This window comes from Oncorhynchus keta, chromosome 15 (assembly GCF_023373465.1).
Source record: "Oncorhynchus keta strain PuntledgeMale-10-30-2019 chromosome 15, Oket_V2, whole genome shotgun sequence".
NCBI classification, from domain to species: Eukaryota; Metazoa; Chordata; class Actinopteri; order Salmoniformes; family Salmonidae; genus Oncorhynchus; species Oncorhynchus keta.
Genome location: NC_068435.1, coordinates 11,176,707 through 11,194,468, shown reverse-complemented (window position 1 = coordinate 11,194,468; position 17,762 = coordinate 11,176,707). Strand labels below are relative to the sequence as shown.

General features: G+C 43.1%; 1 protein-coding gene across 8 annotated transcripts; it reads left to right on the top strand.

The window, feature by feature from the left end:
• The first annotated feature begins 9,080 nt into the window (after positions 1 to 9,080).
• LOC118394409 (gastrula zinc finger protein xFG20-1-like) lies at positions 9,081 to 17,313 on the top strand. 8 transcript variants are annotated; one of them, XM_052463371.1, is made up of 9 exons: positions 9,891 to 10,088; positions 10,377 to 10,435; positions 10,495 to 10,728; positions 11,452 to 11,654; positions 12,260 to 12,364; positions 12,452 to 12,547; positions 12,661 to 12,771; positions 14,107 to 14,233; positions 14,336 to 17,313. In XM_052463371.1, exons 3-9 carry the CDS (start codon positions 10,596 to 10,598, stop codon positions 16,918 to 16,920), a joined length of 3,360 nt encoding a protein of 1,119 aa, XP_052319331.1. In that variant the 5' UTR covers positions 9,891 to 10,088; positions 10,377 to 10,435; positions 10,495 to 10,595; the 3' UTR covers positions 16,921 to 17,313. The 8 variants fall into 8 exon arrangements, with proteins under 8 accessions (XP_035643481.2, XP_052319331.1, XP_052319329.1 ...); XM_052463369.1 differs by having other exon boundaries at positions 9,891 to 10,147; XM_052463373.1 differs by having other exon boundaries at positions 9,927 to 10,029.
• The last annotated feature ends 449 nt before the right edge of the window (positions 17,314 to 17,762 follow it).

Below are 17,762 nucleotides of genomic sequence, written 5' to 3'. Positions count from 1 at the left end.
AATCCCAGAATAACATTATTTAAATTCAAGTGCAAAGAGTTAAATAAAGCACATAATAATATAATATATATATATATATAGATAAGTAAACAATATCTTGATCTGAAATTTAAGATGTGCAACTTCATTTAGAAGAAGATTAATTATATGAATTGAAAAATTAAATAGTTGCTTTTAATGTCGAATCTCCTTTAAACATTCAGGTTTTGGAGCAAATCCGATTGCCATTATACATGTCTCCCGAATGTCATAAAATATAACGGACTAAAGCCATAAGAAATGTGAATGGAGAAACTGTTACTGATGAGAATAGGAAAAGCTGTAAAAGAAACTGAAATGGAAAGGAAAAGCTGTAAAAGAAACTGAAATGTCTAATGAAAAGAAAATGTATAAATTCCTAAAAGCTGTTCTCCATTAGAAAGAAATCATTTTCAGAAACGTTTGGGTGAAAATTACTATAATTTTTCATGAAATTATTAAGGGACTTAACAATCTACCTGCCAAATTGTATGTTGTTAATCAACGACTTACCTCTGCCGTGTTTTACACCTTAATTAAAAGCAATCGAATCTCAGCAAAAAAAGAAACGTCCCTTTTTCAGGACCCTGTCTTTCAAAGATAATTCCAAATAACTTCACAGATCTTCATTGTAAAGGGTTTAAACAATGAACCAAAAACAATTAATGAACATGCACCTGTGGAACGGTCATTAAGACACTAACTAACAGCTTACAGATGGTAGGCAATTAAGGTCACAGTTATGAAAACTTAGGACACTAAAGAGGCCTTTTCTACTGACTCTGGAAAAACACCAAAAGAAAGATGCCCAGAGTCCCTGCTCATCTGCGTAAACGTGCCTAACAGGCTGACTACACCGCTCGTGTCACGTGCGCGAGCGTTGCAAAATAAATGTAGATGTAAATGTAATCTTCAATTATTGCACCCACACTGCTCGCGAGCATCAACGAGCATCTGCGTTGCCATGGGCTAAAATAGAAGTCAGTTCTATTTGTGACGGAGATTGCGCTGCAAGTCCTGCCTCGCCCATCTCCACATTGGTTATACCCACGTGGGTGAACTGAAAGACGAACAAGGTCGGTGGCGGTAATGCCTAATTTATGAAAGTTGCCAATCGCAATATAAAGTCAAGAAGAAAAAGCCTGGAAGGAGGAGAGATGACGAGAAAAGATTTGGTTGACTGTTTTATTTGTGGATTAATTGGCGGAGCAGAGGATCTTGTGAATTTCAGGTAAAAGAACAACTCAATGTTTATATCCCAGGACAAATTAGCTAGCAGCAGCAAGCTAGCTAAATAGAACAAATTAGGTAGCAAGTGAAAGCTAGCTAGCTAAATTGCCATAAATGTTTAATGCTTTTCGACCTGTCCCCAAATGAATGTAATTGGTTCAGAGTTTGTTTTGATATTTTAACCTGCGTGTAGTGATCGCATTTGGTGTGGGGGGACAAAATAAATGTATGCACGATGGCGCACGCACGCAGCCGGTTGGGTTTCGTGTTAGGCATGCTGCAAGGAGGCATGGGGACTGCAAATGTGGCCAGGGCAATAAATTGCAATGTCCGTACTGTGAGACACCTAAGACAGCGCTACAGGGAGACAGGACGGACAGCTGATCGTCCTCGCAGTGGCAGACCACGTGTAACAACACCTGCACAGGATTGGTACATCCAAACATCACACCTGCGGGACAGGTACAGGATGGCAACAACAAATGCCTGAGTTACACCAGGAACGCACAATCCCTCCATCTGGCAAAAAGTGCTTTTCACTGACGAGGCGAGGTTTTGTCTCACCAGGGGTGATGGTCGGATTCACCTTTATCGTCGAAGGAATGAGCGTTACACCGAGGCCTGTACTCTGGAGCGGGGGGTCCGTCATGGTCTGGGGCGGTGTGTCACAGCATCATCGGACTGAGCTTGTTGTCATTGCAGGCAATCTTAATGCTGTGCGTTACAGGGAAGACATCCTCCTCCCTCATGTGGTACCCTTCCTGCAGGCTCATCCTGACATGACCCTCCAGCATGACAATGCCACCAGCCATACTGCTCGTTCTGTGCGTGAATTCCTGCAGGACAGGAATGTCAGCGTTCTACCATGGCCAGCGAAGAGCCCGGATCTCAATCCCATTGAGCACGTCTGGGACCTGTTGGATCGGAGGGCTAGGGCAAGGGCCATTCCCCCCAGAAATGTCCGGAAACTTGCAGGTGCCTTGGTGGAAGAGTGGGGTAGCATCTCACAGCAAGAACTGGCAAATCTGGTGCTGTCTGAGGAGGAGATGCACTGCAGTACTTAATGCAGCTGGTGGCCACACCAGATACAGACTTACTTTTGATTTTGACCCCCCCTCCTTTGTTCAGGGACACATTATTCCATTTCTGTTAGTCGCATGTCTGTGGAACTTGTTCAGTTTGTCTGTTGAATGTTATGTTCATACAAATATATTTACACATTTTAAGTTTGCTGAAAAATAAATGCAGTTGACAGTGACAGGACAGTTCTTTTTTTGCTGAGTTTATGCACATCCTTTTACCATGAGCCAATTACAATGCTTGACAACCTTTTGGACTTGAAACCTAGAGAAGGAATGGACCATTTAGTAGATGTATTGCTTTTGTATAATATGAATTGTTTTTCCTCTTGATGAAAGTTATACACATAACATGTATTCCTTGCCATTAGGATTAATAAGGCTCTTTAAAAAAAGACATGATACTGTAAATATGTTCATGTACTGTGCATAATGCAATAAAATGCAAATTAACTACTTAAAAATCATACAATGTGATTTTCTGGATTTTTGTTTTAGATTCCGTCTCTCATAGTTGAAGTGCACCTATGATACAAATTATAGACCTCTACATGCATTGTAAGTAGGAAAACCTGCAAAATCAGCAGTGTATCAAATACTTGTTCTCCCCACTGTATGTCATAATACAGACACACTGGCCTGCATGCATGAGACACACACACACACACACTAAAAGGGTAGAACAATTAGTGATAATTACCCGTAACCAAGAGAAGGCTCTCGCCTCACTCCCGAAATACGACTTTTAGTCGAGTGCATCCTGATTTCCGCAGCAAGCCAACAGATAGCCTTGTCTATTTTTTTTTTTTGTGGCATCCTGTCTTTGTCCGCTCTGCTGCCCTACCGAGAGAGAAATAAATCGTCATTATGGACGACATTAAAGTGTCGGTGACAAGCATATGTCAGCAGTGACTCATTAATCAAATCTTAATGGCCATCACTGCCGTTGAACTAATTATTATTTCTGGAACTCTCTAATGACTGGAACCGTAGACTGCACAGCAGGTCAGGGTTCTGCCGTTATGTCTCCCTGCTATACAAGAACTGAGACTGGCTGTGTAACCTTTTATTAGAGATATTAGTTTATTAATTAGAGATTTTATTAGTTAGCCTATATTGTGAGAAATTGCCCATTAGTGTGAATTGCAAGCTGTGTGGCTCTCTCTCTCTCTAACTTTATCCTCCCTCTTTCTCACAAACTCCCCCGTCACCCTCTCTTAAAAAAGACTGGTTGTGGATCCTTCCTTGGGAGTTCCTACGGTTGCTAATCCTCTTTTCCTTTTAGGAAGACAAGAAGTTCAGTCTATGTAGTGTTTTAAGTGTTGTTTGAATGTACCTGAAAGTACATGACAGTTTGATAGTTGGCATGATAGTTCTGCAAATACATGTTAATTCATACTCCAATCTGTTTCCTAACAAGTAACGCTCTACTGCCACCTAGTGGCTGTGTTGGCACATTTTCTAATCAAATTATATTTGTCACATGCGCTGAATACAACCGGAAAATACCTTACAGTGAAATGATTAATTACAATAATTTAATTACGAGCCCTAAATAAACTAAAGTAAAAAATGTACTTCCGACAGAGATGGCCGCCTCGCTTCGCGTTCCTAGGAAACTATGCAGTTGTTTTTTTTACGTGTTATTTCTTACATTAGTACCCCAGGTCATCTTAGGTTTCATTACATACAGTCGAGAAGAACTACTAAGAACTACTAATAAGATCAGCGTCAACTCACCATCAGTACGACCAAGAATATGTTTTCCGCGACGCGGATCCTGTGTTCTGCCTTACAAACAGGTCAACGGAATGGATCGCATGCAGCGACCGCCAAAAAAAACGACTTCGTAAAAGAGGGAAACGTAGCGGTCTTCTGGTCAGACTCAGGACACGGGCACATCGCGCACCACTACCTAGCATTCTTCTTGCCAATGTCCAGTCTCTTGACAACAAGGTTGATGAAATCCGAGCAAGGGTAGCATTCCAGAGGGACATCAGAGACTGTAACGTTCTCTGCTTCACGGAAACATGGCTCACTGGGAAGACGCTATCCGGGGCGGTGCAGCCAACGGGTTTCTCCACGCATCGCGCCGACAGAAACAAACATCTTTCTAGTAAGAAGAGTGGCGGGGCGTATGCCTCATGACTAACGAGACATGGTGTGATGAAAGAAACATACAGGAACTCAAATCCTTCTGTTCACCTGATTTAGAATTCCTCACAATCAAATGTAGACCGCATTATCTACCAAGAGAATTCTCTTCGATTATAATCACAGCCGTATATATCCCCCAAGCAGACACATGGATGGCTCTGAACTAACTTTTTTTAACTCTTTGCAAACTGGAAACCATTTATCCGGAGGCTGCATTCATTGTAGCTGGGGATTTTAACAAAGCTAATCTGAAAACAAGACAACCTAAATTTTATCAGCATATCGATTGCGCAACCAGGGGTGGTAAAACCTTGGATCATTGTTACTCTAACTTCCGCGACGCATATAAGGCCCTGCCCCGCCCCCCTTTCGGAAAAGCTGACCACGACTCCATTTTGTTGATCCCTGCCTACAGACAGAAACCTAAACAAGAGGCTCCCACGCTGAGGTCTGTCCAACGCTGGTCCGACCAAGCTGACTCCACACTCCAAGACTGCTTCCATCACGTGGACTGGGACATGTTTCGTATTGCGTCAGATAAAAATATTGACGAATACGCTGATTCGGTGTGCGAGTTCATTAGAACGTGCGTTGAAGATGTCGTTCCCATAGCAACGATAAAAACATTCCCTAACCAGAAACCGTGGATTGATGGCAGCATTCGCATGAAACTGAAAGCGCGAACCACTGCTTTTAATCAGGGCAAGGTGTCTGGTAACATGACCGAATATAAACAATGCAGCTATTCCCTCCGCAAGGCTATTAAACAAGCTAAGCGTCAGTACAGAGACAAAGTAGAATCTCAATTCAACGGCTCAGACACAAGAGGCATGTGGCAGGGTCTACAGTCAATCACGGACTACAAGAAGAAACCCAGCCAAGTCACGGACTAGGATGTCTTGCTCCCAGGCAGACTAAATAACTTTTTTGCCCGCTTTGAGGACAATACAGTGCCACTGACACGGCCTGCAACGAAAACATGCGGTCTCTCCTTCACTGCAGCCGAGGTGAGTAAGACATTTAAACGTGTTAACCCTCGCAAGGCTGCAGGCCCAGACGGCATCCCCAGCCGCGCCCTCAGTGCATGCGCAGACCAGCTGGCCGGTGTGTTTACGGACATATTCAATCAATCCCTATACCAGTCTGCTGTTCCCACATGCTTCAAGAGGGCCACCATTGTTCCTGTTCCCAAGAAAGCTAAGGTAACTGAGATAAACGACTACCGCCCCGTAGCACTCACTTCCGTCATCATGAAGTGCTTTGAGAGACTAGTCAAGGACCATATCACCTCCACCCTACCTGACACCCTAGACCCACTCCAATTTGTTTACCGCCCAAATAGGTCCAAAGACGACGCAATCTCAACCACACTGCCTTAACCCACCTGGACAAGAGGAATACCTATGTGAGAATGCTGTTCATCGACTACAGCTCGGCATTCAACACCATAGTACCCTCCAAGCTCGTCATCAAGCTCGAGACCCTGGGTCTCGACCCCGCCCTGTGCAACTGGGTACTGGACTTCCTGACGGGCCGCCCCCAGGTGGTGAGGGTAGGCAACAACATCTCCTCCCCGCTGATCCTCAACACGGGGGCCCCACAAGGGTGCGTTCTGAGCCCTCTCCTGTACTCCCTGTTCACCCACGACTGCGTGGCCACGCACGCCTCCAACTCAATCATCAAGTTTGCGGACGACACAACAGTGGTAGGCTTGATTACCAACAACGACGAGACGGCCTACAGGGAGGAGGTGAGGGCCCTCGGAGTGTGGTGTCAGGAAAATAACCTCACACTCAACGTCAACAAAACTAAGGAGATGATTGTGGACTTCAGGAAACAGCAGAGGGAACACCCCCTATCCACATCGATGGAACAGTAGTGGAGAGGGTAGCAAGTTTTAAGTTCCTCGGCATACACATCACAGACAAACTGAATTGGTCCACTCACACTGACAGCGTCGTGAAGAAGGCGCAGCAGCGCCTCTTCAACCTCAGGAGGCTGAAGAAATTTGGCTTGTCACCAAAAGCACTCACAAACTTCTACAGATGCACAATCGAGAGCATCCTGGCGGGCTGTATCACCGCCTGGTACGGCAACTGCTCCGCCCTCAACCGTAAGGCTCTCCAGAGGGTAGTGAGGTCTGCACAACGCATCACCGGGGGCAAACTACCTGCCCTCCAGGACACCTACACCACCCGATGTTACAGGAAGGCCATAAATATCATCAAGGACATCAACCACCCGAGCCACTGCCTGTTCACCCCGCTATCATCCAGAAGGCGAGGTCAGTACAGGTGCATCAAAGCTGGGACCGAGAGACTGAAAAACAGCTTCTATCTCAAGGCCATCAGACTGTTAAACAGCCACCACTAACATTGAGTGGCTGCTGCCAACACACTGTCATTGACACTGACCCAACTCCAGCCACTTTAATAATGGGAATTGATGGGAAATGATGTAAATATATCACTAGCCACTTTAAACAATGCTACCTTATATAATGTTACTTACCCTACATTATTCATCTCATATGCATACGTATATACTGTACTCTATCATCGACTGCATCCTCATGTAATACATGTATCACTAGCCACTTTAACTATGCCACTTTGTTTACTTTGTCTACATACTCATCTCATATGTATATACTGTACTCGATACCATCTACTGTATGCTGCCCTGTACCATCACTCATTCATATATCCTTATGTACATATTCTTTATCCCCTTACACTGTGTATAAGACAGTAGTTTTGGAATTGTTAGTTAGATTACTTGTTGGTTATCACTGCATTGTCGGAACTAGAAGCACAAGCATTTCGCTACGCTCGCATTAACATCTGCTAACCATGTGTATGTGACAAATAAAATTTGATTTGATTTCTAATAATTAGCTAGTTGATGATAAGAATCAGGTTAGTTACAACTGGAGTTGGAGTGAACCTAAAACAGAATGTAAACATTATTAAAGTGACCATTTGTTCAATGACTGTATGTACATAGGGCAGGAGTCTCTATGGTGAAGGGTAGGTAGAGTACCGGGTGGTAGCCCACTAGTGGCAGTGTCTAAGGTTCAGGGCAGAGTACGCCATACACTCAAACAAAGATGATCTATTATATTGACAAGATAGTTGACTGACCTTTCCCACTGTGCACAGACGTCAATTCAACGTCTATTCCACGTTGGTTCAAGGTCATTTCGTTCAAATTACACAAACAATGTTGATTCAACCAGGTGTGTGCCCAGTGGGTTCTAATAATGGAAATACATGTCTGCAAAGGTGGACAAGGCTAAATTAGGTGGGAACATTCTAGCCAATGAGAGATAGCAGATAAGTGCGTGAACAACTGACACAACTTCGATATAAAAACGTTTTTCTCAAAGTTGCCGGAATGCCACGTGTGTCCACTTATATCATTAGGGTGTTAGAAATGTAATCATTACGAAACTTCTGTTCAATCAAATAAGCCTCACATAGCAAATGAGCAATTACATTTTTGTTGGTAGACCAAATTCGACACTCATAGATTCCCATACAAAATCAAAAATCCCCATTTGGTCTGCTTAACGCGGTATTGTCGTGCCCACAGCTTTTTGGGCTGGAGATTAACATCTTACTTCACCTTTGACTCAAATCAAAGAACAGTGAAGAGAATATGGCCTATTCATTGTATCTGCAATGTTAGAGAACCTTTGAACGTGGCCCTGATCTGTCTACTGCAGTGTTTCTTAATCCTGGTCCTCGAGACCCCAAAGGGGTGCATATTTTGCTAGGGCATATTTTGCTAGGGCAAAAAAACTCAAATGTGCTCCCCTTTGTGTCCCCAAGACCAGGATCAAGAAACACTGCAGTAGACAGATCAGGGCCACGTTCAAAGGTTCTCTAACGTTGCAGATAGAAATGTCATGAATAGAGCCTACATGATTTCTTGTTCCATGTCGGAGAGGCATGTTTGTTCTATATAACATGTTTATATCTGAACTGTCCAAACGTGTCCTCCTGAACAGGCCCCAGAGTATGAATGAACACACAGTATCATAATCAATTGTCATTGTGGTGTCAAGGTACTTTCGCCGGCAGGTAGCCTAGCGGTTAACAGCATTGAGCCAGTAATTGAACGGTTGCTGGTTTGAGTCCCTGAGCCGACTGGGTGAAAAATCTGTCAATGTGCCCTTGAGCATGGCACTTAACCTTAATTTATCCTGTAAATTACTAAAAATGTATTTTTAAATCACACTACAGACCTGAGGCAACTGAAATATAACATTTCTTTAGTTACCTTGTTTACACTGTTATTTTGTCTTCTATGTCTGACACTTGTACACGTGGAATTACGAAAGACAAGATAATGTGTGAATGTCTGTGTGTGATTGGGATAGGTAACTTCTCTGCAGAATCTTTACAATATGTTTTGTGGTTATTGGTCTGAAGAGGTCTTTATTATAATTTTTCCCTCATGAATTAATTATTAACTACGTTCAATACTTAACTACATTTATTTATTCTAAAAATGGCAGTGACTAGAAATTGCAGTTTTTTTCTTGTTCCTCTTTGGGGTTTTATGACTGTGCAAACCAAACCAGAGACGTTTAGAAACCTTATTCAAATGTAACCTTAAAATAAAAGGGTTTCTTATTTGAATACCGGAAGTGACGTTTTTAGAAAGGAAGACAGAAGGAAACACATCCACGAACAAAGCTCACATTATTTTTGTTATGTTCTGTTAATTACTGATGTCCCCTTTAAGGATGGAGCGCCCTTGGTCATGCGCAGTGTTGTTCTATGTTATTCTGGTACTAACTCGTTTGAGTAAATGTGAAGCTCCAGTTCAATTGCTTGTATTCAGAGTCTTTCTTATTACATAAATAATAAATACGTACTAAGTTTTAAGACACTAAAATTTTATTTTGAATCCAAGTATACTGGCACTGAAAGCTCGAAATGCGAAAACACCATATCCTGATTGAAGAAGGTATGGTTGCAGTGGCCTTCTCAAAATGTCTAGGCTAGTTAGCTAGTGTATTGAATTAAAGACGTGAGGGACTGTAGCTAGCTAGCTAGGCAAGCTATTAGACAGTTTAGCCACACGTTGTAAAAGATGTGCCACAAACAAAAACGTAGCTTGTTAGCTGAACGAAGTAACTGCATTTTCACATGGAAATAGCACTTGATTGTCTATGTAATATTGTAGCTCGTTTTCAAGGAATGACATTATATGAAGAAAAAAAACGTTGGAAGCTATAGAATAACAAGGATTACTTGTCAGTGTTATCAAAGAGGACATGGCTTTTGTTATCCAAATAACAATGTGTGCCTATAAGTCCCTCTCTGCCCCTATCATATATGTTATCCAAATAAGTGAAATTGTGACTGTTGTTGGTCCCCTTTGTCATCCAACTAACTGAATGTGTGTCTGCTGTAGGTCTCCCTCTCTCCCTGTCATCTCTGTTATCCAACTAACTGAATGTGTGTCTGCTGTAGGTCTCCCTCTCTCCCTGTCATCTCTGTTATCCAACTAACTGAATGTGTGTCTGCTGTAGGTCTCCCTCTCTCCCTGTCATCTCTGTTATCCAACTAACTGAATGTGTGTCTGCTGTAGGTCTCCCTCTCTCCCTGTCATCTCTGTTATCCAACTAACTGAATGTGTGTCTGCTGTAGGTCTCCCTCTCTCCCTATCATCTCTGTTATCCAACTAACTGAATGTGTGTCTGCTGTAGGTCCCTCTCTCCCTGTCATCTCTGTTATCCAACTAACTGAATGTGTGTCTGCTGTAGGCCCTCTCTCCCTGTCATCTCTGTTATCCAACTAACTGAATGTGTGTCTGCTGTAGGTCTCCCTCTCTCCCTATCATCTCTGTTATCCAACGAACTGAATGTGTCTGCAGTAGGTCTCCCTCTCCCCCTATCATCTCTGTTATCCAACTAACTGAATGTGTGTCTGCTGTAGGTCTCCCTCTTCCTCTGTCATCTCTGTTATCCAACTAACTGAATGTGTGTCTGCTGTAGGTCTCCCTCTCCCCCTGTCATCTCTGTTATCCAACTAACTGAATGTGTGTCTGCTGTAGGTCTCCCTCTCTCCCTGTCATCTCTGTTATCCAACTAACTGAATGTGTGTCTGCTGTAGGTCTCCCTCTCTCCCTGTCATCTCTGTTATCCAACTAACTGAATGTGTGTCTGCTGTAGGTCTCCCTCTCTCCCTGTCATCTCTGTTATCCAACGAACTGAATGTGTCTGCTGTAGGTCTCCCTCTTCCCCTGTCATCTCTGTTATCCAACTAACTGAATGTGTGTCTGCTGTAGGCCCTCTCTCCCTATCATCTCTGTTATCCAACTAACTGAATGTGTTTGCAGTAGGTCTCCCTCTCCCCCTAACTGAATTTGTGTCTGCAGTAGGTCTCCCTCTCTCCCTATCATCTCTGTTATCCAACTAACTGAATGTGTGTCTGCTGTAGGTCTCCCTCTCCCCCTGTTATCCAGCTAACTGAATTTGTCTGCAGTAGGTATCCCTCTCTCATCTGTGTTATCCAACTAACTGAATTTGTGTCTGCAGTAGGTCTCCCTCTCCCCCTATAATCTGTTATCCAACTAACTGAATTTGTGTCTGCTGTAGGTCTCCCTCTCCCCCTGTTATCCAGCTAACTGAATGTGTCTGCAGTAGGTCTCCCTCTATCATCTGTTATCCAACTAACTGAATTTGTGTCTGCAGTAGGTCTCCCTCTCCCCCTGTTATCCAGCTAACTGAATGTGTCTGCAGTAGGTCTCCCTCTATCATCTGTTATCCAACTAACTGAATTTGTGTCTGCAGTAGGTCTCCCTCTCCCCCTGTTATCCAGCTAACTGAATGTGTCTGCAGTAGGTCTCCCTCTCATCTGTTATCCAACTAACTGAATTTGTGTCTGCAGTAGGTCTCCCTCTCTCCCTATCATCTCTGTTATCCAACTAACTGAATGTGTGTCTGCTGTAGGTCTCCCTCTCCCACTATCATCTCTGCGTCTGTTGGTTCCTCCACTGCGGCTGGTGTCTGCAGCTCTATGGCAAGTTGTTCAGCAGAGAGACGTAATGGACTACGGGTTGGTGGAGGAGTTTGTCACCACTGTGTTGGAGATAGTTCCTGATATGATGAGTTACAGGGAGAGAGTCCAACTCATCATGGGGCTGCGAGCACAGGTGAGAGATGGTGCTGATTGGTGGAGACGAGGGAGTGGCCAGAGTTCCTCAACTCTCATCTCCTGAGGTGTATTCATTAGTGTGTACACCATAGTACCTTACCATATTCTATTGAGGCTTTTTAAACACAAACCCTTACGGGCAACAGGTAGCCTGGCGGGTTAGGGGCATTGGGCCAGTAACCGAATCAGCAAGGCAATTAACCCTAAGGGGGTGTCTCAGTGGGATATGCAAAAAATACATTTCCATGTCACACTTGTACAGGTTACCCTATTGTACAGTGGAACAGGACTATATACACACACCCTTATAATAATCATTGATGTGCTGCTTTTAGTGTGTATTTACTGGTGATGTGTTGGCTTGTGCAATGAAATTTCCCTTCTATGGGATGAATAAAGTACTATCTTATTTTGGCAAAATGTTTTTTGCAACAAAAACAACTTTCTTATTGGACACATTCATATGGGTCCCTCCCTGTTTCAGCCCATTTGCTTCCTCGTGAATACACTCCCGATGTCAATATACTGTTTCTATTTTTGTTGGCCCACACACCAGTCCAATTTTAATTGCATTCATAACAAATTGAACTTTTACTTCATCAGCTGGTTCTGGAGTTGTGTCGCTCTGATCACCTAGCCAACCCCGAGACCATCCAGCCACACCTGAACAGGATGAAGACCTGTATCATCACTCATAGGGGCAAGGAGGTTAGTACTACCCAGTAACAGATCAAGACTTGTAACGCTGCTACTTAGTTGAGTTTATTATGACTGGGCTATCCATACTTTCTGTAGATTTCTGATCCAGAGGTGGAAGCGTCAGAATTAACTTTCCGGAAGCTGATTCAAACTCTGCTGGAAGACCCAATTGAGAAAGAACACTTCTTTCAGGTCAGTGTTGTAACTTAAAGCAGCTTATAACTAAAGGGCGATTTATTTTATGAGGCAGGTGTAAATAATTCTGTAAATCAGAAAGTACTGAATATCCTCTACTTGTTCCTTAGACTATTTTTCCAGAGGAATTTGGCCCCAAGTATAACTCAGCACTGCAGACTCTGGTGTGGGAGTTCCTCTCCAGGCTGGAGAAGCTGCTTCCAGCACCAACCCTTCAACAGGTACCATACTGACATCTTATTACCTTTAACAGGGACGATGCTAACATCTTATTACCTTCATCGGGGTCCATGCTAACATCTTATTACCTTCATCAGGGACCATGCTAACATCTTATTACCTTCATCAGGGACCATGCTAACATCTTATTACCTTCATCAGGGACCATGCTAACATCTTATTACCTTCATCAGGGACCATGCTAACATCTTATTACCTTCATCAGGGACCATGCTAACATTTTATTACCTTATCGGGGACCATGCTAACATTTTATTACCTTATCGGGGACCATGCTAACATCTTATTACCTTCATCGAGGACCATGCTAACATCTTATTACCTTTATCGGGGACCATGCTAACATCTTATTACCTTCATCAGGGACCATGCTAACATCTTATTACCTTACCGGGGACCATGCTAACATTTTATTACCTTATCGGGGACCATGCTAACATCTTATTACCTTCATCGAGGACCATGCTAACATCTTATTACCTTTATCGGGGACCATGCTAACATCTTATTACCTTCATCAGGGACCATGCTAACATCTTATTACCTTTATCGGGGACCATGCTAACATCTTATTACCTTCATCAGGGACCATGCTAACATCTTATTACCTTCATCGGGGACCATGCTAACATCTTGTTACCTTCATCGGGGACCGTGCTAACATCTTATTACCTTCATCAGGGACCATGCTAACATCTTATTACCTCCATCAGGGACCATGCTAACATCTTATTACCTTATCGGGGACCATGCTAACATTTTATTACCTTATCGGGGACCATGCTAACATCTTATTACCTTCATCGAGGACCATGCTAACATCTTATTACCTTTATCGGGGATCATGCTAACATCTTATTACCTTCATCAGGGACCATGCTAACATCTTATTACCTTCATCAGGGACCATGCTAACATCTTATTACCTTTATCGGGGACCATGCTAACATCTTATTACCTTCATCAGGGACCATGCTAACATCTTATTACCTTCATCAGGGACCATGCTAACATCTTATTACCTTACCGGGGACCATGCTAACATTTTATTACCTTATCGGGGACCATGCTAACATCTTATTACCTTCATCAGGGACCATGCTAACATCTTATTACCTTCATCGGGGACCATGGTAACATCTTGTTACCTTCATCGGGGACCGTGCTAACATCTTATTACCTTCATCAGGGACCATGCTAACATCTTATTACCTTCATCAGCATACTGTCATACATGTTGTTTAACAATTGCATATGTTATAATACAAAATGGATACATTGGTCTTTTTAAAAGCCATTCTCTCTCTTCCCATTAGACGGCATCTTGGTTCCTACCTGACCCCTCTGTCCTGGAGGAGTGTGTGCAGTGTGTATCCCACCCTCAACCTTTGAAGACCCTTCTCCAGCACCACAACAACACATGTGGACATGTAGACACCAATGGTAGGAGAAATAGACTTTGGACAGGAAATAATGTTATCAGAAAGCCTATAACATTTCCATGTTTGGTTTTAATATTGACTTTTCTTCTTCAACTGTCTCTAGCTCTGTCTTCCGGTGACAATCAGATCCTCGCTTCAATGTCTCACTCTTCCTTAGTGATAGATGAAGCCTTCAATGACCAAGCTGACCCAGAGGTCCAATCAGATCCTGAGCATGAATGTATGAGCCCCGTCTCATCTGACAATGAGCCAAAGATGGCCTCTTTGTTGGAGCACATGGAGAGTGAACTGTTGCCTTTGAATAAAGAGGTGAAGCCTGCATTTTTGGAGGTAGCGTGTAGACACAAGAAAACAACAGCGAAAAACAACACATCTTTTCACCACCTTCACACTGACAGTGGGCTGAAAATCCAAGGAAAAGCCCACAGCAGCCAAGAAGAAGTGCAGGACATTTCTAGTTTATCTACTTCCTGTCGGCTCCGTCAGCCCAAAGTGCTGCTACACAGATTTGACATTAGTGATATGCTGTTACCTATGACGGAGGTCTCTTCAACACCGAGGAGAGAGAGGCTTCAGATTGACAAAGTGGGATCCCAAGGACAGAGAAGAGGACCGGTCATATCACAAAAGACTGAGAGGAATATCAATGAAGAGCCGTCTGATGGTCAACCTCAGTATTCTCTGGCCCCTGACCCATCCCTTACCACAGGGCAGCCTAAAAGAAGCAAGCGTGTCAAAATATGCTCCTTGTGTGGAAAGACTTTCAGCGAAGCAAAGGATTTGACGGCACACATGAGATGTCACAATGAGCAGAGCCCTTACAAGTGCACCCAGTGTGGACAAGACTTTGAACACCATGAGGACTTACAGAAACATCAGCAGAATGTGTGTGAGGCGGCAGCTCAACCTGAAGAGGACAACATGTCTACGGCATCTTTTAAGGAGGATAACATGTCTATGACATCTGTGGAGGATGATTGGACAGAGATATCCCACCCCCATGACACTTTACTTCAGAACAAAAGAGGTCCCTATGTTCATCACACTCCAAAAGCATTCCAGCCTTCCAAAGCCAGACAAATATGCCATGTGTGTCACAAGACTCTTTGTAATGTATTTATGCTGAGAAGGCACCTGAAATCCGTCCATGGTCTGCTCCCCTACAAGTGCTACAACTGTGAGGCAAGTTTTGGGAATAATCCTAGTTTGAAGAAACACGTAAAAGAGTGCTTGAAGACGAAGAAACGCCACCCTTGCTCTCTGTGCGGTGTGACCTTTGAGCCAAATGAGTGTTCGGAGGGGAACCAACAGCATTTCGTAGAAAATGGTACAGCGATACCCCAGAATGCAACAGCCTTCAGTGCTCTGCCCTTCAGTGCTCTGATACAGTCCTCCAGTAATTACAGAACATGTCTTCTGTGTAATGAAACTTTTGATACTGCAGCGAACTTGAGAATACACCTAAAATGTCAACATGATGTACATCCTTACCCATGCATCAATTGTGGGGAAAGTTTCCCAAGCATATCGGATCTGCGGATACACAAGTGTTCAGGTCAAAACATTCCAGACTCCAGAAAGTGTCCGGGGTGTAGGAATAGGACATCTCAATCCACACCGCAGCAGTTAAAGACAAGTCAGGGTGTGAACCTTAGACACCAGACAGATAGGCCACTAGTTTCAGCAGAAAACGAGATGGCGATCCCGCAGTCCTGCAACACAGATGTTGACTACTCAAATGACTTGCAGCAATGCAAGCCAAAGGAGTGTGAGATTAACTTTCAGAGAGGACAGCAAGACTGGAGTGAGGCAGTTGATCCAAACCAGCATCCAGAGGAGGTTGATCCAGCACACAGAAGCAGTTGTATGGTTCCAAGGGAGGATGGGACAGAGATTCTCCACAGCCATCGCACGTCACCCGAGAACCCAACAACTTCCAAAGCTCCTCCCACTGGTGTGATTTTAAATTCTAGAACATGTCTGGTGTGCTATAAGACATTCTTTAACAGAGCAAGCTTGCTTCAACATCGGAGACGTCACTCACAGGGTCAGGGACCCCACACATGCGCCATATGTTCAAGGAGCTTTGGACGAGCTTTCGATTTGACAAGACATCAGGCCAGGAAAACAGGTTGTGGGTCAATGCACCGTAATCTCGTTGTACATGAGAATGCTCCTACCGAAGTTAAACCGGTCTTCTCTTGCCCCCATTGTCAGGAATGGTTCACGAGTGAAAATAAACTGGAGACACACATGCTATGTCACACAGGGGAAGGGTTCACATGTAGGTTTTGCGGCAAGATGTTTGCTAAACAATATAAATTATACATCCATGTTCGTTCGCATATTGACAGACCTCATCTATGTGATGCATGTGGTAAGGATTTCAGAACTAAGTATGCATTGAAAGTACACACACGTGTACACACGGGAGAACGACCGTTCTCTTGCCCAGATTGTGGCAAAAGATGTTCTTCGAAGGGTAATCTGAAGGCCCATCAACAGAGTCATACAGGAGAACGTCCATTTGCGTGCCCTCTCTGTAAAGTACGCTGTCGCATTAAGTCGCAACTAAAAGTACACATTTTAACTCACACAGGGGAGAGGCCTCATAAGTGTTTGGCTTGTGGGAAGACTTTTCAACTGAAACTTTTGTTGAGAAAACATCAGTTAGCTTCATGTTCTTAGTTGTCTTTGACTCCCTTTTTTATGATTTCCAGGATGTACATGTTTTTAAGTGTTATATATATATTTTTTTTAAATTTGTCACGATTCTCCACATTACTAACTCGTAACTAGGTGTAGGTTCTAATCCAGACTGTAGCCTTCACCTTCCACATTACTAACTTGTAAGTCGCTCTGGATAAGAGCGTCTGCTAAATGACTTAAATGTAAATGTAAATGTAACTCGGTGTAGGTTCTAATCCAGACTGTAGCCTTTTGAACGTACATGTTAAAGTCAAATATGCAGGATTTTTTTTCCACTAAGAAGCCCATTTGTGAAAATCCTTTTATAAGTGGCAAATATATGTTGAAAATAAACGGTGCAATTATTACAGGTGGCGGTTGTTTACCCCCTTCTTATTCAAAGAGCACCATGGTATACCCAGCTATGTTTAGCTATAAAGTTTTTACCCCATATGAGCATCCAATATATAGTTTTCTTTAAGTTCAGGATGTTTTTGTTCACTTACACCCCAATGTAATCAATGCCGTGTTCATGATTTTATAATGCCCTTCTGGTTCAAATTCTGAATGTTTCTCAAGAGTATAGATTCAAATAAAAATGTAATCATTGCAGAACATATTACGGTACCTTGAGAATAAAATTATAAAAGCAAACTGAAATTGAGATGAATAAAACTGCATTTGAGCAGAACTCAGTGTTCCTGTCTTTTTTAAATTTATTTAACCAATGACATGATCTGTTAATTACAATTAATATCCTGGAGGAAGGATCCTTTTTTTACAATTAAAAAATCTTAACCTCGATATTCCCAGAAAGAAGTCTGTTCCAGACTATTTAGTTT

Coding starts and splice junctions, on each gene's coding strand:
- LOC118394409 (XM_052463371.1), top strand. CDS start 10,596: ATGTGTGTCTGCTGTAGGTCTCCCTCTCTCCCTGTCATCTCTGTTATC. Junction 12,365..12,451: donor TCACTCATAGGGGCAAGGAG/GTTAGTACTACC, acceptor TACTTTCTGTAG/ATTTCTGATCCAGAGGTGGA. Junction 12,772..14,106: donor CAGCACCAACCCTTCAACAG/GTACCATACTGA, acceptor TCTTCCCATTAG/ACGGCATCTTGGTTCCTACC.